This window comes from Scylla paramamosain, chromosome 1, assembly GCF_035594125.1.
Source record: "Scylla paramamosain isolate STU-SP2022 chromosome 1, ASM3559412v1, whole genome shotgun sequence".
NCBI classification, from domain to species: Eukaryota; Metazoa; Arthropoda; class Malacostraca; order Decapoda; family Portunidae; genus Scylla; species Scylla paramamosain.
In genome coordinates this window covers 15,560,952-15,582,710 of record NC_087151.1, presented here as the reverse complement: position 1 = coordinate 15,582,710, position 21,759 = coordinate 15,560,952, and the positions used below count along the sequence as shown (strand labels likewise).

At 42.2% G+C, this 21,759-nt stretch overlaps 2 protein-coding genes across 5 annotated transcripts in view; both read right to left on the bottom strand.

Annotated features, from left to right (window-relative positions):
* LOC135101330 (dynein axonemal heavy chain 5-like) overlaps nucleotides 1-2,763 on the bottom strand; it is a 152,559-nt gene extending 149,796 nt beyond the window's left edge. The window contains exon 1 of one of the 2 annotated variants that reach the window (XM_064005175.1): nucleotides 2,105-2,763. In XM_064005175.1, the coding sequence (XP_063861245.1) occupies nucleotides 2,105-2,114 (10 nt within the window). In that variant the 5' untranslated portion in view covers nucleotides 2,115-2,763. The remainder of the gene's footprint in view (nucleotides 1-2,104) is intronic. The other variant, XM_064005183.1, reaches the window with a different exon arrangement.
* A 476-nt stretch (nucleotides 2,764-3,239) lies between these two features.
* Nucleotides 3,240-21,759, bottom strand: part of LOC135101337 (dynein axonemal heavy chain 5-like) — a 95,893-nt gene continuing 77,373 nt past the window's right edge. For 2 of the 3 annotated variants that reach the window (XM_064005200.1, XM_064005195.1), the window contains exons 6-12: nucleotides 10,040-10,232; nucleotides 9,512-9,667; nucleotides 6,621-6,751; nucleotides 6,119-6,283; nucleotides 5,505-5,612; nucleotides 5,062-5,214; nucleotides 3,240-4,749 (exon numbers count right to left, since the gene is read on the bottom strand). In XM_064005200.1, the coding sequence (XP_063861270.1) occupies nucleotides 4,546-4,749; nucleotides 5,062-5,214; nucleotides 5,505-5,612; nucleotides 6,119-6,283; nucleotides 6,621-6,751; nucleotides 9,512-9,667; nucleotides 10,040-10,232 (1,110 nt within the window). In that variant the 3' untranslated portion in view covers nucleotides 3,240-4,545. The remainder of the gene's footprint in view (nucleotides 4,750-5,061; nucleotides 5,215-5,504; nucleotides 5,613-6,118; nucleotides 6,284-6,620; nucleotides 6,752-9,511; nucleotides 9,668-10,039; nucleotides 10,233-21,759) is intronic. The other variant, XM_064005208.1, reaches the window with a different exon arrangement.

The following is a 21,759-nucleotide window of genomic DNA, read 5'->3' as shown; positions in this document are numbered from 1 at the left end:
GAGCTATTCTACTGAGCTCCAATAAACACCACCTCCCGTATATTTATTTATCTGTTTATTTGTATCCACAGTTTTCTAAGACTTTATACTTTGATACCATTCTTGTTTTCCTATTAACATTTTTTTCTAAAAGCGCCTTAGGACAGGGAGAATCGATAAGATGCTAAAAGATATTCGAAGCATAAAAATTTGAGGAAGTCTTGAGAAGTTTATGAGTGCACCAGTCAATTGGTCCGATGAAAAGAGAAAGAAAAAAAGGGGGCATGGCATCTAGATCAGCATAATCAGCAGCGACTATAAGTACTCTGCTCTCCTTTGTGGAGTTGTCTGTCTTAGCCCCTTTCACATTATGCCTTTTCTTGCTGTGTCTAGGTGTGGCTGCCGGATCGGCAATGCTTGCGATTGCTGCCGCACAATCATCCGGCTGCCGCACACATTGAAACCAAACTCTCTTCCCAGTTTGCAGCAACAAGTACTAAAGAATGGATCGTAGATTACTGTGTGCATGTTTAACTAGCAAGAGAGGGAATATAATTATACAGACAATTACACAGTCTGAGGTATACAAGAAGCGTATATATATATATATATATATATATATATATATATATATATATATATATATATATATATATATATATATATATATATATATATATATATATATATATATATATATATATATATATATATATATATATATATATATATATATATATATATATATATATATATATATATATATATATATATATATATATATATATATATATATATATATATATATATATATATATATATATATATATATATATATATATATATATATAATTTAATCTATTATTATTATTATTTTTTTTTTTTTTACTGCAGTACTATCTTGCTCCATTGTCAGAGGTAAATCTTCTGGAAAAGCACTAAATATGTTTGTCACACGATGTCTGTGCGGCTACCAAACGCAGCGTGAAGACTTTTATTTAAAAATAAAGCACACTGCCACCGCGCACGGGTACGGGACCGGACAAGACCAGTGGGACGCCGCAACTGCATCAGGGCCCGGACCGTTCAATCACCTGCACCCGCACAGCGTGAAGAGGGACATGCAAACTATAGTTTTTATGTCCCTCTTCACACCGTTATTAGTCGACTGCTGCGTCCGGGACCGGACCGCATTTAGATGCGGCGAGAAACCGCATAATGTGAAAGGCATCTTAATGAGCATGAAGACATCCAACAGCAACAAGAACTGAAGGGAGCACGTAGGTGAAGTCATGTTATGTACAGCAGGTCTTGGTGTGTGGCCGGTAACAGGCAGTATATGCGGTCTTGGCGATGGATGTACAGCAGGAGACTTGACATCTTGGTCTAGTTAAGTAATGTTCACGTATGCCTTAGGTGGCTAAATGGCAGGTTAGAGTCGCGTTAAATCAGGTAAAAAGCTGTGTAAGCCTTAAGAATACTATGATGATTATTATCATTATTATTTTTTTTCGTGCAGAAATATGTATTTCATCATAACCTCTTCCTCTTATCTTTCAAATAGTACTTAAATCTGAGAGATAAAAAAGATAACACTTCATCCATAATCATTCTCTCTCTCTCTCTCTCTCTCTCTCTCTCTCTCTCTCTCTCTCTCTCTCTCTCTCTCTCAAACACACAATGATGGTAAGCAAAACATCACAACTGCTGCTAGAAAACACAGAAGCAAAACACGGGACAGAGAAGCGAGAGAAGTGAAAGAGATGGCGAGTTGCTGTCATGACAAGTACAGAATGGCATGTGAGTTTCCTCTGGTCATGTCGTGTTAAAGGAGTGAGGCTGCAAGAAGACAGGAGCAGGGTGAGAGGGAGAGGGTGTGGGGGTGGATGGGTGGATGGAAGAAAGGATGGGGCCGGCAAGACTGGGGTGAGCTCAGTGTCCGAGAAGTGAGTCACCTGGCTATTCCCTCTCGGCGTGAGGAGAGACAACGCAAAGGAGCTGCAGTCATTGTCAACACGTAAGGGAATGTCTGAGGAAGGAGGACAAGACTACTGCAGGAATGAGGAAGAGATAGAAAGAAAAAGAGATAGGAAGAGCAAGAGAGACAGTGGTGCACCTCACTTACCGGTTTCCATGGGCAGCAAGGCTGTGGGGAGGCAGACGTGTCGCCGGCATGCGACATCATACCGAAAACAAAACAAAACAATAGATGAACACACAAGCTGTGAGCAGAATAATAAATGAGTCTAGTGATTCCCACCAACCAGTGGAGCTTTGAACACCTGCTTGACGTCGCACACACCTGGCAGCCACCACACTCTAAGACAGTGATTAACTAGCAGCAAACTAATCACCTGGAGGTAAATAATTATATGACAAGGGATAAATGTATCATACCAAATAACCAGACTACTTCTGTAAAACATTGTATCTAGTTAACTTGGGGGAGCTTTAGCTGGTCTAGAGTAAGGCTGCTCGCACACCGACGCAACCAGTTGCGTGAAACCAGTTGTTTATGACGCCGCAACCAATTGCATTGCGACTAACACATTGGTTTCTTTAGAACCCCTCACATCGAGGCGACTGAAACTGCTGTTGCATACAACTGATCACCGAGCAACTGGCTATGCTGGTCGTGTGGCGATCAGTTGCACTGTGAATTCGCTGAGAGTCTTCTGTGCCTCCGGGCGCTAGGGCCATGGTTGCTGCTGCAATGGCGAATGACGAGCAGACTAGGAACATTAAATTTGTACAAGAAATTGAAAAAAAATATCTGTACATTTACAACTACACTTTGACTGAATACTCCATATATTATTATTATTATTATTATTATTATTATTATTATTATTATTATTACTATTATTATTATTATTATTATTATTATTATTATTATTATTATTATTATTATTATTATAAAGAAATTATTAATATATCGTGGCAAGTATCTTATTTTCATTACGTTGTACTTACCTGCGTGTTATCAATAACCTTCCTTCAACGCTGATAGCTTTTCTGTAATTTGTATCCTTCTTAAAAATCTTGGAGCCCAACAAACGAACTAGTTCATTGAAGGTTTCTTCAGGCATTCTGTAAAATTCTTGAAATTTCATAGGGTCCACATCTAACTCTTAAGCGTCAATAAAACTCCTTCGTTGAGCATTTTTTTTATAAAATATGGATGAAGCCAAGATCTCTTTTTTCCTCTGCTTCTACACCAAAGCAAAACCAGGTCCTCCTCGTCTGACGACATTATTGGAAAAAAAAAAAAGATCGCTCAGGTGTGAGGACCTCGTATGAGACCAGTTGTGTGGGATCGGTTTCATGCAGCTAGTTGCGTCGGTGTGCGAGCTGCTTGACAGGGAAGATACTCGTATTAAAAAAAAAAAAAAAAACCCTCCAGCCTAGGCAATTAATTTTGCTTAAAATATAATACTTCTGGCATTTATGTTTGCCTTTATAAAGTGGACTACATAATATTTCTTTTATTTATCATCCTTGTTTTTGTGTAAAGCATCAATAATAAATATTTCAACTTTCTTTATGCCATCTATTCCCTTTTGTTTTGGGGATAAGTGATGAAACGGTAAAAATGCATCAAGCTAACGAGGTAAATGACAGGAAAAATTAATAATCACTGCTCTAGAGATTGCCAATGGGCCAGGTCAGGTAACATCCTAATCTTACCATGACCAAATAAAGTCAGTAATGTAATAAGAACGATCAAGCAGATGAAAAGTTCCAGCAGAGGCCATGCACGAGGACAAGGAAACTGGAGGTGGTTTCCTGCCTCGCTGCGCCGCTCGGCCACCGGGTGGTGGTGGCGGCGTGGTCCCTTGGCCGGGTCACGAGCTACAGCACTTAGCATACAGTCAATGATCACTTATTAACTCTTCAGTCTCTAGTTATATTAATTTGTTTAAGTCTTCACCATTCCTGTGTAAAAGCCACACATATCATGTCTGTCACTCAACATTCACAGGGAATTAGAGAGAGCGATCAAAGCATTTTTCTCTCCCTCTTCTAGTAACAGACAACATGAATGGTCTGCACAAGCCAGGTGTGGTTACAGTGGCGTACTGAGGGTAACCAAACACTGATAGGTCTTCATACATCTTCCTGACAGCGGAGTGGCCGGAGGGAGCCAAGGGCTGAGAGCGTGGAGGAGCGAGGAGTGATGTGAACATGGTGTGTATGGACCACACAGGAAAGGCGACTGTTTAGGGCCAAGCTAGGCGGGTGTTGTCGGGCTGGTGGCTTCACCATGCAGCCAACGACAACTGTTACGGGGAGATTATCACCAACAAAAAACTAAACCACTAAAAATACTTGACGGTTCAAAGCTGTTATGTGGATTCATCTGCAAAATGCATGTGTAAAAGATACATCAAGGGAGAAACACTTGATTATTCGTGACGTTCAAACACCATGAACTATATGATAAAAAAAAAAAAAAAAACTTATTAACATTTTTTTTTTCCATATAAGCTCCTTTCATGAATAAACCAAAATATGTGAATACCTAAATACAACCTCTTAACTCCTATACACTTAATGTTCTTGGTATTATAAAAAAAGAAGAGCAATAACAAGAATAAAACGATCAATCTCACACTCTGCCCGCCCCTCAAAGAAGTCGGAGAACTTATCGATGTCATCAAAGAGTCCCGTGATGTTGTTGAGGCGGCAGCAGAACGCCTCGAATTTGCCGAAGACGTACTGCTCGCTGAAGCTGAAGGGGCGCTCGCCGGGCATGGCCTCGAGCTTCTCCTGAGGGGTTGTGAGAGAGGAGGAGGAGGAGGAGGAGGAGGAGAAGGAGGAGGAGGAGGAAAGAAAGAAAGAAAAAGGAAAGAGAAAAATTAGTTCAAGAAGAAGAAGAAGAAGAAGAAGAAGAAGAAGAAGAAGACGAATGAAGAAAAATTAATGCAGAGATTTATATCAGCTTAAACATTTTTCTAAATTCCAGCGATATTACTTTGTCCTCAACGCTCCCTAAACTTCACCTTACCTTCATCTAAAACTCACAGCCTTCCACATCCATTTCACACTTACGTAACCTCGACCACCACACGAGTTACTCACCTTGGTCTTCTGGTAAGCCGAGCGATAGGTGGCGTGTAGCTTGAGGCAGTGTTGGATCTTGAGTCGCACATCTGACCGCGGCTGAGACCAGATGGATGCTGTACTTTGGCAGGAGATGTAGACCTGGCAGGCACGGATCATCTGGTTGGTGATCTGTAGGTAACGGGAGAAAGAAACAGTTTTTATGTTGTCTTTGCGTAGGAAAGGAAAATAAAAAAAAAACAACAACCGGGATAAAAGGTAGTGTGAAAGAAACTGAGAAAAGAAATATGAAATAAATAGAAATATCAAAGATTATATATCAAAAAAAAGGGAAAGGGATTAAAAAAAGAAAGGGAGATAAATCAATAACTACAGTCTCTCTCTCTCTCTCTCTCTCTCTCTCTCTCTCTCTCTCTCTCTCTCTCTCTCTCTCTCTCTCTCTCTCTCTCTCTCTCTCTCACCTTGATGAGCAGCGCGGACAGCTTATCCGAGGTGTTGTAGTACTTGGAAATGGAGTGAATCATTCTCACCGTGTTGAACAGCATCATGATGTAAGGAGTCATGCCGGGCTGTGTAGAAAGGAATGGATACCAAAACCATGAAAATAGATGTAAATTTTTTTAAGTAATAGCCTATAGTACTTGTAATGCCGCATTAAAAAGTAAAGGAATTTTTCCTTAAGGAACAGGCTATGATTGTTTTCCTGTACAACTGAGACATAAGAATATGAGCTGAGAGGACACAGGGAGCATCAACACTAGGATTGCACCTTCCTATCGCCCATCTTAGTATCAGCAATTGTCTACTGCGTACTCTTATATCTCCCTACTTAGATTCAAGAGTCTAATTTATCGCTAACAGTCTTTCAAAGGCCAACGAGACAGGTCTCCTACCATTTCATATTCCTCCTCCTTCTTCTCCATTTCATCTTTGCTATCATACATAGCTCATTCGTTAAAAGAGAATGTAGTTCATCGCAAGTCTCGCAAAGCCCAAAATATCTAGTGCTAACTTTGCTTCCTTTGTATTTCTCCTCCTCCTCCTCCCGCTGTTGTCACTGCTGCTATACACTCACAGGGTCGTTAAGGTACAGCGGGTGGCAGTACTCCTCAATGGCGTACACAAACTTTACATTGTCCTTGGCCTCAGCGAGGTTGTGCGTCACCCTGGCGTCCATTTCCTTCCACGACCTGAGCACCTTAGACCGTGCCAGCTGCAGCATCAGGATGGCCCCGCGCACCTTGGGGAGTGGGTATGATGTGTTAAAACTTCCAAACTAATTGCTCTTGCGAACCTCCCGTTTGTTCGAGCGCTTTGGTTGGATAGCTTATGAAAAGACTGTGCAACCGCCCTTTATGTTCATTGACTAACTAACATTTCAGAATCGCAAAAACGAGATCATATGGTGTCAAAAATACAGAAATATCGTCTCCAAACTGAATAGTAAATGAACACAAAGATATCACAATGTAGACTTATATCCAAGAAAACAAAGCATAAAGCATGAGAGCACAAAGCACTTTTTAATATCCTTTATTACATATCAAATCAAATCAATATATTTATTCATTACGTACTTGCGGGGAATCCATTTGCTCTGCAAGGAATTTAAACTTTGCCATGCGTCGCTTCCAGTACTCGAGCTCGTCCTGCGGCCCAGCGTCATCTGTCTCCTGGCGAAGCTGCTCCATCTCGATCAACACAGATTCTGAGGCGGGACATCGAGTGGCAGAGAGAGAGAGAGAGAGAGAGAGAGAGAGAGAGAGAGAGAGAGAGAGAGAGAGAGAGAGAGAGAGAGAGAGAGAGAGAGAGAGAGTTATTTTGTGGTTGTTTTCGTGCACGAATTGGACAGATTGACTGTAATATCATAGTTCCTGTTTTTTTTTATTTAAACATAAGTCAGTGATTGAGTCCAAAGGTGCACTGCTGTGTGCCACCTATTTGAAGGACTAAGTATATCCTACCTTAGTCTAGCTTGTCTGGTATTAAAAACTAAAAATATATACATCTTACAAAATATACGCCTTAAAAGATCTAAAATATACATATTTACACAGTGTCTTTAACCATTTAGTGTTTCTAGCCTGTCTGTCTCCCATTCAGTCCACTGTGAGTTATTCGTGTGTCCGTCAATGCGTGTGATATGTGTCAGTGTGGATGTTTGTGTGTAGCACTCACTATCACTATGTCTGTCTCCAAGTATGGGCCGTCACTTTGACACTGTGAGCGTTCATGTTGGAGGTTGGCGCAACCCAGCCAGATGTGGTACTTCCTGCACCTGCCCCTTGTGGAACACCACTATTGCTGCAACGTCCCTGCGGTGTTCCAATGAGTCAAGGGGACTCACAGGCTCAGGCTGGGCAAGGGGGGGGTGGTCTGCAGCATCCATTAATCGCAGAGTCCGGCGTTCGATGTTGTCCAGTCTCTTGGTGTGGGAGGCGGCGCTTGACATCCAGGAGAGGGAAGCATACTTTAGTAATGGCTGTATCTGGGCCTTATAGAGCAAGAGCCTCCCTCTCCTGTCGAGAAAGGCAACCATAATTCGCAGAAAGGAGACTGTGTGGAAAGCCTTTTTGGCGATGGTCTTGATGTGGACATCGAATCGTAGTGCTCGGTCCACCTCCACTCCCAAAATCTTGGTGGATTCCTGGAGTGGAAGAGAAACACTACCATAAAAGTCTTCCATCCACCGCTGGGCCGGCAGCGGGGGACCGAGACACCGCCATTGCCTGAGTCTTCTCCGGGGCAAAGGTTACTTTGTAGCGAAGGTGAGGTGCTACTTGACCGCCCGGAAGTTGCTCAAGCGAGAAGTGTAGGCTCCCTATTATGACTCTTGATCATAGCAGTGTTGAGTCCTTGAAGGGTAACAATTTCCAGTGTCATAACAGTGTAGCTCTGGCAAAGGAAACTTAGCCTGGGTATTCTCTCCCTTATTCAGCAAAAACATGAACAATATATACAAAATTACATTACATAATAAATGATATACACAAAATTATAGAAAAAGAGAGTGTATGTGTGTGTGTATGTCTGTGTGAAGAAAGGAGTAATATGATGTATTGAGAAGATGTGTAACACATGTGTCAAAGAGCGTGCACAGAATGTGTACAAGTAAGAGATATGTATAAAGTGAGGATAGAAGAGATGAAAGACAAAAGTCTGTGCAGTAGAGAGAGTGAAAACGGAAGGGTGATAATACAACAGAGAACGGAGTGCTAGGAGCGGTGACTTGTGTCCCGCTACAACATGCCGGCGTGCACCCTACTCCTCTATCACCTTTAGCTGCTGATTGATGTCCTCAGCAGCACGCCTGCTATCTTGTCGGGGATAGGTAAAGGAGAGGGTACAATCATTAACAAATGTTGAGATCGCTTGCAATTGCTGGAGAAGATCGTCCACATAGACGTTCCACAAGACTGGTCCCAGCACGGAGCCCTGTGGCACTGATGCTCCCACTGGCAGGGACTCTGATTCCTGTCCATTGACGACCATCTGCAGGGTCCTTCCTTGCAGGTAGTTTCCTAGAAGCAACAGGAGGTCGCCTTGGATGCCTTTGGTACGAAATTTTTCCAGTATGCCTCCGTGCCACAACCTATGGAAGGCACCCGCTATGTCCAGGGCTACAACAGAAGTGTCCTGTCCTTCATCGAGGGAGTCCCGCCAGTGTCTTGTCTGAAGCATCAGTAGGTCGGAGGTGGACCGTGCAGGTCTGAACCTAAACTGTTGATCCGAGAGGAGGAAATTTTGATTTAATAGGTAAGGACTTACGTCATCAGGGAAGGTGGCTTTTTTGGTGTCCAGTCCCCTCAATAAGTTTGCAACTGGCACTAGAGTCACCTCCACTTTGGTGACAGTCTTCTCGCACTGCTGCTCTAGATGAGGTGGGGGCTGTCTGGGATTGTCCACCTGCATTTTCTGGGAGAAGGGGTCAGCCTGCAACTGGGCTTTCTGCTTACTGCTGGTGGCCACAATTCCATCCTGTCTAGTGAGGGGAGGGATGGTGTCTTGCCGGCTGATTCCCTGCTTTTCTTTTACAAGGAACCACCAAATCTTGTTGCCTACGTCTGGTCCATGTAATTTTCTCCACAGGTCTTCTTCCCACTTTCCTATGGCCCATTTGCTGGTCGCCACCATCCTCCTTCAGGTTGCTCGGTGCAGGCCCTTGTTTTGCCAAGTTGGGTTCCGTTTGTAGCGGAGCCAGGCAGAGTACTTAGCAGTGGCAGCAGCCAGGCAACGGTAGCCAAACCATGGCTGGTCAGCTGGTCTGCAGGTGTATTCTCGGTGGGGCACGTAGAGTCTCAGGAGGCCCAAGAGGCGGCACGTCAGGGCTTGTGCCATACTTTCCGCCACCCCCCCGACCCTCCTTGCAGCAAAGAAGCCCACGCCGTACGACTCAGGTCACTTTAGTGGAAAGTGTGTAGAAGAATCTCTCTCTCTCTCTCTCTCTCTCTCTCTCTCTCTCTCTTACCTATCTGCTTGAGCCAAGTGACCACGCTGCGCTCCACTGCCGCCACCTGGTCGGGCTGGGTGAGGGCTGCCTGCGCCTCCGTCAGGCCCCGCACCTCTCCCGCACCCTCTTCCGCCTTCGCCAGCACCACCCGCTCTTCCAGGATTGATTCGGACACTGTCGGAGGCGTGGGAAGGTTATAGATTAGGAGAAACTTACAGTATTACACTTGTCTCGCGCCTTCAGATACCGTAATACTATTTTTCTAGTAAATAACATTATATACTCGCACTTCGCTGTTATATATGAGTAATACATTACTACCGTTGTATTTTTCATCTTAACTTAGCAACCACCAACCTCACGAATTATTATCTAAAGTATAATGATAAATAATTCAGATGGTAATATGCTAGTATATAGTAATGAAGCATGCAATGTTATTAACCATTATTTTCTGCCAAAATGTGTATCTGGAGAGTGTTAGCATGTTGAAGTGGCGCAAACACACACACACACACACACACACACACACACACACACACACACCATGAAGGGAGGAAGCAAAGGAGCGGAGGCCGGCCAGTAAGTGATCTCTGGCGCTTCCACTCCCAGGCGCCGAGTCCAGATCTGATGGGTTGGTGCGGACGGCGGGCACGAACACGCGACCCAAGAGGCGATTCACGGACCTCAGCAGCACGGACGGGTCATCACTTGCCCGTAGCAGCATGAAGTTCACCTCCTGTGGGGGTAAGATGGGAATGAAATGTGTGTGAAGTGATGTAGTAAGGGAATCGAGGTGCATTGAAGTGTTTGTATCAAAGCGCAATTCGAAGTGAATGGTAATACAGTTGCTAGTGTAAGGCAACGCTGGTAGTAAGTTGATCTGTGTGTGTGTGTGTGTGTGTGTGTGTGTGTGTGTGTGTGTGTGTGTGTGTGTGTGTGTGTGTGTGTGTGTGTGTGTATATATATATATATATATATATATATATATATATATATATATATATATATATATATATATATATATATATATATATATATATTTTTTTTATGTAAGAGGGACACTGGCCAAGGACAACAAAAATCCAATAAAAAAATATGCCCACTGAAAAGCCAGTCCCATAAAAGGGTCAAAGCAGTGGTCAAAAACTGATGAATAAGTGTCTTGAAACCTCCCTCTTGAAGGAATTCAAGTCATAAGAAGGTGGAAATACAGAAGCAGGCAGGGAGTTCCAGAGTTTACCAGAGAAAGGGATGAATAATTGAGAATACTGGTTAACTCTTGCGTTAGAGAGGTGGACAGAATAGGGGTGAGAGAAAGAAGAAAGTCTTGTGCAGTGAGGCCGCGGAAGGAGTGGAGGCATGCAGTTAGCAAGATCAGAAGAGCAGTTAGCATGAAAATAGCGGTAGAAGACAGCTAGATATGCAACATTGCGGCGGTGAGAGAGAGGCTGAAGACAGTCAGTTAGAGGAGAGGAGTTGATGAGACGAAAAGCTTTTGATTCCACCCTGTCTAGAAGAGCAGTATGAGTGGAACCCCCCCAGACATGTGAAGCATACTCCATACATGGACGGATAAGGCCCTTGTACAGAGTTAGCAGCTTGGGGGGGGGGGTGAGAAAAACTGGCGGAGACGTCTCAGAACACCTAACTTTATAGAAGCTGTTTTAGCTAGAGATGAGATGTGAAGTTTCCAGTTCAGATTATAAGTAAAGGGCAGACCGAGGATGTTCGGTGTAGAAGAGGGAGACAGTTGAGTGTCATTGAAGAAGAGGGGATAGTTGTCTAGAAGGTTGTGTCGAGTTGATAGACGGAGGAATTGAGTTTTTGAGGCATTCAACAATGCCAAGTTTGCTCTGCCCCAATCAGAAATTTTAAAATGATCAGAAGTCAAGCGTTTTGTGGCTTTCCTGCGTGATATGTTTACCTCCTGAAGGGTTGGACGTCTATGAAAAGACGTGGAAAAGTGCAGGGTGGTATCATCAGCGTAGGAGGATAGGACAAGAAGTTTGGTTTGGAAGATCATTAATGAATAATAAGAAGAGAGTGGGTGACAGGACAGAACCCTGAGGAACACCACTGTTAATAGATCTAGGAGAAGAACAGTGACCGTCTACCACAGCAGCAATAGAACGGTCAGAAAGGAAACTTGAGATGAAGTTACAGAGAGAAGGATAGAAACCGTAGGAGGGTAGTTTGGAAATCAAAGCTTTGTGCCAGACTCTATCAAAAGTTTTTGATATGTCCAAGGCAACAGCAAAAGTTTCACCAAAATCTCTAAAAGAGGATGACCAAGACTCAGTAAGGAAAGCCAGATCACCAGTAGAGCGGCCTTGACCGAACCCAAATTGGCGATCAGATAGAAGGTTGTGAAGTGATAGATGTTTAAGAATCTTCCTGTTGAGGATAGATTCAAAAACTTTAGATAAGCAGGAAATTAAAGCAATAGACGGTAGTTTGAGGGATTAGAACGGTCACCCTTTTTAGGAACAGGTTGAATGTAGGCAAACTTCCAGCAAGAAGGAAAGGTAGATGTTGACAGAGCTGAAAGAGTATGACTAGGCAAGGTGCAAGCACGGAGGCACAGTTTCGGAGAACAATAGGAGGGACCCCATCAGGTCCATAAGCCTTCCGAGTGTTTAGGCCAGCGAGGGCATGGAAAACATCATTGCGAAGAATTTTAATACGTGGCATGAAGTAGTCAGAGAGTGGAGGAGAGGGAGGAACAAGCCCAGAATCGTCCAAGGTAGAGTTTTTAGCAAAGGTTTGAGCGAAGAGTTCAGCTTTAGAAATATATGTGATAGCAGTGGTGCCATCTGATTGAAATAGAGGAGGGAAAAAAGAGGAAGCAAAGTTATTGGACATATTTTTGGCTAGATGCCAGAAATCACGAGGGGAGTTAGATCTTGAAAGGTTTTGACATTTTCTGTTAATGAAGGAGATTTTGGCTTGTTGGAGAACAGACTTGGCATGGTTCCGGGCAGAAATATAAAGTGCATGAGATTCTGGTGATGGAAGGTTTAAGTACCCTTTGTGGGCCACCTCTCTATCATGTATAGCACGAGAACAAGCTGTGTTAAACCAAGTTTTAGAAGGTTTAAGACGAGAAAAGAGTGAGGAATGTACGCCTCCATGCTAGACACTATCACATCTGTTATGCACTCAGCACACAAAGACGGGTCTCTGACACGGAAGCAGTAGTCATTCCAAGGAAAATCAGTAAAATACCTCCTCAGGTTCCCCCAACTAGCAGAGGCAAAACGCCAGAGGCACCTTCGCTTAGGGGGATCCTGAGGAGGGATTGGAGTGATAGGACAAGATAAAGATATGAGATTGTGATCAGAGGAGCCCAGCGGAGAAGAAAGGGTGACAGCATAAGCAAAAGGATTAGGGGTCAAGTAAAGGTCAAGAATGTTGGGCGTATCTCCAAGACGGTCAGGAATACGAGTAGGGTGTTGCACTAATTGCTCTAGGTCATGGAGGATAGCAAAGTTGTAGGCTAGTTCACCAGGATGGTGAGTGAAGGGAGAGGAAAGCCAAAGCTGATGGTGAGCATTAAAGTCTCCAAGAATGGTGATTTCTGCAAAAGGGAAGAGGGTCAGAATGTGCTCCACTTTGGAAGTTAAGGAGTCAAAGAATTTCTTATAACCAGAGGAGTTAGGTGAGAGGTATACAGCACAGATAAATTTAGTATGAGGGTGACTCTGTAGCCGTAGCCAGAGGGTGGAAAACTCGGAAGATTCAAGAGCGTGGGCACGAGAGCAGGTTAAGTCATTGCGCACATAAACGCAGCATCCAGCTTTGGATCGAAAATGAGGATAGAGAAAGCAGGAGGGAACAGAAAAGGGGCTACTGTCAGTTGCCTCAGACACCTGAGTTTCAGTGAGGAAAAGAAGATGAGGTTTAGAAGAGGAGAGGTGGTGTTCTACAGATTGAAAATTAGATCTTAGACCGCGAATGTTGCAGAAGTTAATGAAGAAAAAGTTGAGGAGGGTGTCAAGACACTTAGGGTCGCCGACAGAAAGGCAGTCCAACCTGGGGACATTTATGGTCTCCTCCCCAGATGGGGACTCTGAGGCTGGTGTAGGAGTGGCCATGATGATTTAAAAATTTTTGAGTGAAGGGTGTGTGTGTTATTAGGTGCTTTTAGTTTTGTGTGGAGGAAGAGAGTTGTCTTGAGAGGGCAGGCTGTGACTGCCCCCTTGTGTTGTGAGACATAAAGGGAAACGTTCAGTGAGGTCACAGCTGGGTTTAATGATAAGTTCACAGCACCCCCTGAACAGTGCTTTAGACCTCACTGGGAGTAATTATCGTTTCGGCAGGTGTCTACTATATATATATATATATATATATATATATATATATATATATATATATATATATATATATATATATATATATATATATATATATATATATATATATATATATATATATATATATATATATATATATATATATATATATATATATATATATATATATATATATATATATATATATATATATATATATATATATATATATATATATATATATATATATATATATATATATATATATATATATATATATATATATATATATATATATATATATATATATATATATATATATATATATATATATATATATATATATATATATATATATATATATATATATATATATATATATATATATATATATATATATATATATATATATATATATATATATATATATATATATATATATATATATATATATATATATATATATATATATATATATATATTTTTTTTTTTTTTATTTTTTTTTTTTTTTTTATGTAGGAAGGATACTGGCCAAGGGCAACAAAAATCTAATGAAAAAAAAATGCCCACTGAAATGCCAGTCCCATAAAAGGGTCAAAGCAGTGGTCAAAAATTGGTGGATATGTGTCTTGAAACCTCCCTCTTGAAGGAATTCAAGTCATAGGAAGGTGGAAATACAGAAGAAGGCAGGGAGTTCCAGAGTTTACCAGAGAAAGGGATGAATGATTGAGAATACTGGTTAACTCTTGCGTTAGAGAGGTGGACAGAATAGGGGTGAGAGAAAGAAGAAAGTCTTGTGCAGCGAGGCCGCGGAAGGAGGGGAGGCATGCAGTTAGCAAGATCAGAAGAGCATTTGGCATGAAAATAGCGGTAGAAGACAGCTAGATATGCAACATTGCGGCGGTGAGAGAGGGGCTGAAGACAGTCAGTTAGAGGAGAGGAGTTGATGAGACGAAAAGCTTTTGATTCCACCCTGTCTAGAAGAGCAGTATGAGTGGAACTCCCCCAGACATGTGAAGCATACTCCATACATGGACGGATAAGGCCCTTGTACAGAGTTATCAGCTGGGGGGGTGAGAAAAACTGGCGGAGACGTCTCAGAACACCTAACTTCATAGAAGCTGTTTTAGCTAGAGATGAGATGTGAAGTTTCCAGTTCAGATTATAAGTAAAGGACAGACCGAGGATGTTCAATGTAGAAGAGGGGAACAGTTGAGTGTCATTGAAGAAGAGGGGATAGTTGTCTGGAAGATTGTGTCGAGTTGATAGATGGAGGAATTGAGTTTTTGAGGCATTGAACAATACCAAGTTTGCTCTGCCCCAATCAGAAATTTTAGAAAGATCAGAAGTCAGGCGTTCTGTGGCTTCCCTGCATGATATGTTTACCTCCTGAATGGTTGGACGTCTATGAAAAGACGTGGAAAAGTGCAGGGTGGTATCATCAGCGTAGGAGGATAGGACAAGAAGTTTGGTTTGGAAGATCATTAATGAATAATAAGAAGAGAGTGGGTGACAGGACAGAACCCTGAGGAACACCACTGTTAATAGATCTAGGAGAAGAACAGTGACCGTCTACCACAGCAGCAATAGAACGGTCAGAAAGGAAACTTGAGATGAAGTTACAGAGAGAAGGATAGAAACCGTAGGAGGGTAGTTTGGAAATCAAAGCTTTGTGCCAGACTCTATCAAAGGCTTTTGATATGTCCAAGGCAACAGCAAAAGTTTCACCAAAGTCTCTAAAAGAGGATGACCAAGACTCAGTAAGGAAAGCCAGAAGATCACCAGTAGAGCGGCCTTGACGGAACCCATACTGGCGATCAGATAGAAGGTTGTGAAGTGATAGATGTTTAAGAATCTTCCTGTTGAGGATAGATTCAAAAACTTTAGATAAGCAGGAAATTAAAGCAATAGGACGGTAGTTTGAGGGATTAGAGCGGTCACCCTTTTTAGGAACAGGTTGAATGTAGGCAAACTTCCAGCAAGAAGGAAAGGTAGATGTTGACAGACAGAGCTGAAAGAGTTTGACTAGGCAAGGTGCAAGCACGGAGGCACAGTTTCGGAGAACAATAGGAGGGACCCCATCAGGTCCATAAGCCTTCCGAGGGTTTAGACCAGCGAGGGCATGGAAAACATCATTACGAAGAATTTTAATACGTGGCATGAAGTAGTCAGAGAGTGGAGGAGAGGGAGGAACAAGCCCAGAATCGTCCAAGGTAGAGTTTTTAGCAAAGGTTTGAGCAAAGAGTTCAGCTTTAGAAATAGATGTGATAGCAGTGGTGCCATCTGGTTGAAGTAGAGGAGGGAAAGAAGAAGAAGCAAAGTTATTGGAGATATTTTTGGCTAGATGCCAGAAATCACGAGGGGAGTTAGATCTTGAAAGGTTTTGACATTTTCTGTTAATGAAGGAGTTTTTGGCTAGTTGGAGAACAGACTTGGCATGGTTCCGGGCAGAAATATAAAGTGCATGAGATTCTGGTGATGGGAGGCTTAAGTACCTTTTGTGGGCCACCTCTCTATCATGTATAGCACGAGAACAAGCTGTGTTAAACCAAGGTTTAGAAGGTTTAGGACGAGAAAAAGAGTGAGGAATGTACGCCTCCATGCCAGACACTATCACTGTTATGCGCTCAGCACACAAAGACGGGTCTCTGACACGGAAGCAGTAGTCATTCCAAGGAAAATCAGCAAAATACCTCCTCAGGTCCCCCCCAACTAGCAGAGGCAAAACGCCAGAGGCACCTTCGCTTAGGGGGATCCTGAGGAGGGATTGGAGTGATAGGACAAGATAAAGATATGAGATTGTGATCGGAGGAGCCCAACGGAGAAGAAAGGGTGACAGCATAAGCAGAAGGATTAGAGGTCAGGAAAAGATCAAGAATGTTGGGCGTATCTCCAAGACGGTCAGGAATACGAGTAGGGTGTTGCACCAATTGCTCTAGGTCATGGAGGATAGCAAAGTTGTAGGCTAGTTCACCAGGATGGTCAGTGAAGGGAGAGAAAAGCCAAAGCTGGTGGTGAACATTGAAGTCTCCAAGAATGGAGATCTCTGCAAAAGGGAAGAGGGTCAGAATGTGCTCCACTTTGGAAGTTAAGTAGTCAAAGAATTTCTTATAGTCAGAGGAGTTAGGAGAGAGGTATACAGCACAGATAAATTTAGTATGAGAATGACTCTGTAGTCGTAGCTAGATGGTGGAAAACTCGGAAGATTCAAGAGCGTGGGCACGAGAGCAGGTTAAGTCATTGCGCACATAAACGCAGCATCCAGCTTTGGATCGAAAATGAGGATAGAGAAAGTAGGAGGGAACAGAAAAGGGGCTACTGTCAGTTGCCTCAAACACCTGAGTTTCAGTGAGGAAAAGAAGATGAGGTTTAGAAGAGGAGAGGTGGTGTTTTACAGATTGAAAATTAGATCTTAGACCGCGAATGTTGCAGAAGTTAATGAAGAAAAAGTTGAGGAGGGTGTCAAAACACTTAGGGTCGTCGACGGAAAGGCAGTCCGACCTGGGGACATTTATGGTCCCCTCCCCAGATGGGGACTCCGAGGCTGGTGTAGGAGTCGCCATGATTTTAAAATTTTTGAGTGAAGGGTGTGTGTTATTAGGTGCTTGTAGTTTTGTGTGGAGGAAGAGAGTTGTCTGTAGAGGGCAGGCTGTGACTACCCCCTTGTGTTGTGAGACACAAAGGGAAACGTTCAGTGAGGTCACAGTATATATATATATATATATATATATATATATATATATATATATATATATATATATATATATATATATATATATATATATATATATATATATATATACATTTTTTTTTTCGGAGGAGGAGGAGGAGGAGGAGGAGGAGGAGGAGGAAGAGGAGGAGGAGGAGGAGGCAGTAGGCACCTGCCGAAAAGATAATTACTCCCAGTGAGGTCTAAAACACTGGATCAGGGGGTGCTGTGAACTTATCATTAAACCCAGCTGTGACCTCACTTTGTGTCTCACAACAGAAGGGGACAGTCACAGACTGCTCTCTAAAGACAACTCTCTTTCTTAACACAAAACTACAAGCACCTAATTACACACACACACCCTTCATTCGAAATTCAAAATTATTATGGCGACTCCTACACCAGCCCCATCTGGGGAGGGGACCACAAATGTCTCCAGGTCGGACTGCTCTTCTGGTATCGACCCTAAGTGTCTTAACATCCCCCTCAACTTTTTCTTCATTAACTTCTGAAACATTCGCGGTCCTAGATCTAATTTTCAATCTGTAGAACATCACGTCTCCTCTACTAAACCTCATCTTCTTTTCCTCACTGAAACACAGGTGTCTGAGGCAACTGACAGTAGCCCCTTTTCCTGTTCCCTCCTACTTTCTCTCTCCTCATTTTCAATGCAGAGCTGAATGTTGCGTCTATGTGCGTAATGACTTAACCTGCTCTCATGCCCACACTCTTGAACCTTACGAGTTTTCCACCATCCGGCTACAACTACAGTCACTCTTAAACTAAATTTATCTATGCTGTATACCTCTCACCTAACTCCTCTGACTATAAGAATTTTTTTGACTACTTAACTTCCAAAGTGGAGCACATTCTGACTCTCTTCCCTTTTGCGGAGATCTCTATTCTTGGAGACTTCAAAATTCACCACTAGCTTTGGCTTTCCTCTCCCTTCACTGACCATCCTGGCGAACTAGCCTTCAACTTTGCTATCCTTCACGACCTAGAGCATCTGGTGCAACACCCAACTCGTATTCCTGACCGTCTTGGAGATACGACCAACAATGTTGACCTTTTTCTAACCTCTAATCTTTTTACTTATGCTGTTACCCTCTCTTCTCCGTTGGGCTCCTCCAATCACAATCTCATATCTGTATCTTGTCCTATCGCTCAAATCTCTCCTCAGGATCCCCCTAAGCGGAGGTGCCTCTGGCGTTTTGTCTCTGCTAGTTGGGGACCCTGAGGAGGTATATTGCTGATTTTCCTTGGAATGACTACTGCTTTCGTGTCAGAGACCCGCCTTTGTGTGCTGAGCGAATAACAAAGGTGATAGTGTCTGGCATGGAGGCGTACATTCCTCACTCTTTTTCTCGACATAAACCTTCCAAACCTTGGTTTAACATAGTCTATTCTCGTACTAGATATGATAGAGAGTACAAAAGGTACTTGAGCCTTCCATAACCAGAATCTCATGCACTTTATATTTCTGCCCAGAACCATGCCAAGTCTGTTCTCTAACTAGTCAAAAACTCTTTCATTAATAGAAAGTGTCAAAATCTTTCAAGATCTAACTCCCCTCGTGACTTCTGGCACCTAGCCAAAAATATCTCCAGTAACTGCTTCTTCTTTTCCTCCTTTATTTCAACCAGATGGCACCAGTACTATCACATCTATCTCTAAAGCTGAACTCTTCGCTCGAACCTTTGCTAAAAACTCTACCTTGGATGATTCAGGGCTTGTTCCTCCCTCTCCTCCACCTTCTGACTACTTCATGCTACCTATCAAAATTCTTCGTAAGATGTTTTCCATGCCCTCGCTGGCCTAAACCCTCGGAAGGCCTATGAACCCATTGTTCTCTGAAACTGCGCCTCTGTGCTTACACCTTGCCTAGTCAAACTCTCTCAACACTGTCTGTTAACATATACCTTTCTTTCTTGCTGGTAGTTTGCCCACATTCAGCCTGTTCCTGAAAAGGGTGGCTGTTCTAATCCCTCAAAGTACCGTTCTATAGCTTTAATTTACTGCCTATCCAAGTTTTTTTAATCTCGCCTAAACAGGAAGATTCTTAAACATTTATCGCTTCACAACCTTCTATCTGATCGCCAGTATGGCTTCCGTCACGGCCGCTCTACTGGTGATCTTTTTGGCTTTCCTTACTGAGTCTTGGTCGTCCTCTTTTAGAGATTTTGGTGAAACATTTGCTGTTACCTTAGACAAATTAAAAACTTTTGATAGAGTCTGGCACAAAGCTTTGATTTCAAACTAGCCTCCTACGGCTTCTATCTTTCCCTCTGTAACTTCATCTCAAGTTTCCTTTCTGACCGTTCTATTGTTGCTGTGGTAGACGGTCACTGTTCTTCTCCTAAATCTATTAACAGTGTTGTTCCTCGGGATTCTGTACTGTCACCCACTCTCTTCCTACTATTCATCAATGATCATTTAAACCAAACTTCTTGTTCTATCCACTCCTACGCTGATGATAAGACCCTGCACTTTTCCACGTCTTTTCGTACACGTTCAACTCTTCAGGAAGTAAACAGTTCACGCAGAAGAGCCACAGAACGCCTGACTTCTGATCTCTCTAAAATTTTTGATTGAGGCAGAGCAAACTTGGTATCGTTCAATGCCCCAAAAATTCAATTCCTTCATCTATCAACTCGACACAACCTTCCAGACAACTATCTCCTCTTCTTCAGTGACACTCAACTGTCCCCTTCTTCTACACTGAACATCCTCGGTTTGTGCTTTTCTTATAATCTAAACTAGAAACTTCACATCTCATAAAGTTAGGCGTCCTGAGACGTCTCCGCCAGTTTTTCTCACCCTTCCAGCTTCTAACTCTGTACAGGGGCCTTATCCGTCCATGTATGGAGTATGCTTCACATGTTTGGGGGATTCCACTCATACCGCTCTTCTAGACAGGGGTGGAATCAAAAGCTTTTCGTCTCATCACCTCCTCTCCTCTAATTGACTGTCTTCAGCCTCTTTCTCATCACCGCAACGTTGTATTTCTTGCTATCTTCCACCAATATTTTCATGCTAGCTGCTCTTCTGATCTTATTAACTGCATGCCGTCCCTCCGCGGTGCACAAAACTTTCTTCCTTCTCTCACCCCTATTCTGTCCACCTCTCTAATGCAAGAGTTAACTTGTATTTTCAGTCATTCATCCCTTTCTCTAGTAAACTCTGGAACTCCCTGCCTGTTTCTGTATTTGCACCTTCCTATGACTTTAACTCTTTCAAGAAAGAGGTTTCAAGACACCTATCCTTCAATTTTTAACTACCTCTTCGGACCTTATTTGGGGACCTGTATCTGAGTGGGCTTTTTTTTTTTTATATTGGATTTTTGTTGCTCTTGGCCAGTGTCCCTCCTACATAAATAAATAAATGAATATATATATATATATATATATATAATATATATATATATATATATATATATATATATATATATATATATATATATATATATATATATATATATATATATATATATATATATATATATATATATATATATATATATATATATATATATATATATATATATATATATATATATATATATATATATATATAAAGAGAGAGAGAGAGAGAGAGAGAGAGAGAGAGAGAGAGAGAGCCAGTCAGTATATTGTAACTTTGAAGCTACGATATATTTTGGGGAAGATCAGTGCCATATATCACGCATCCCTTCCTACTGGGTCGCAGAAAATCACGTCTTAGAATACTATATTATAATCTTTTCCTTCCATCCTCCCTCTATCCCTTCTCTCCTCCATTTCCCCATCGCTGGGGAACTTCAAGGGGACGTGGGGAAAGATACTGAAATATATTTACAGCTCTAATCTCTCTGGTAAAGATTGATATCAAAGAGCTGGGAGTAAGGAATTTCACCGTTTTCTTTCAACTATGGATGGCTATGATGAAGGGGACGGCTGCATCATCATCATTATTATTAGGCTCTCTCTCTCTCTCTCTCTCTCTCTCTCTCTCTCTCTCTCTCTCTCTCTCTCTCTCTCTCTCTCTCTCTCTCTCTCTCTCTCTCTCTCTCTCTCTCTCTCTCTCTCTCTCTCTCTCTCTCTCTCTCTCTCTCTCTGTCTCTCTCTCTCCTCGTAAAGAAAGCGAATAAAATAATTGGCTTAATCGGCAGATCATTTGAATATAAATCTAAAGATACAATCCTCATTCTGTATTATAACTCCTTGGTCCGTTCACTTTTAGAATAATGCGTTCAAGCATGGTGTTCCTTTTAACAGAAAGAC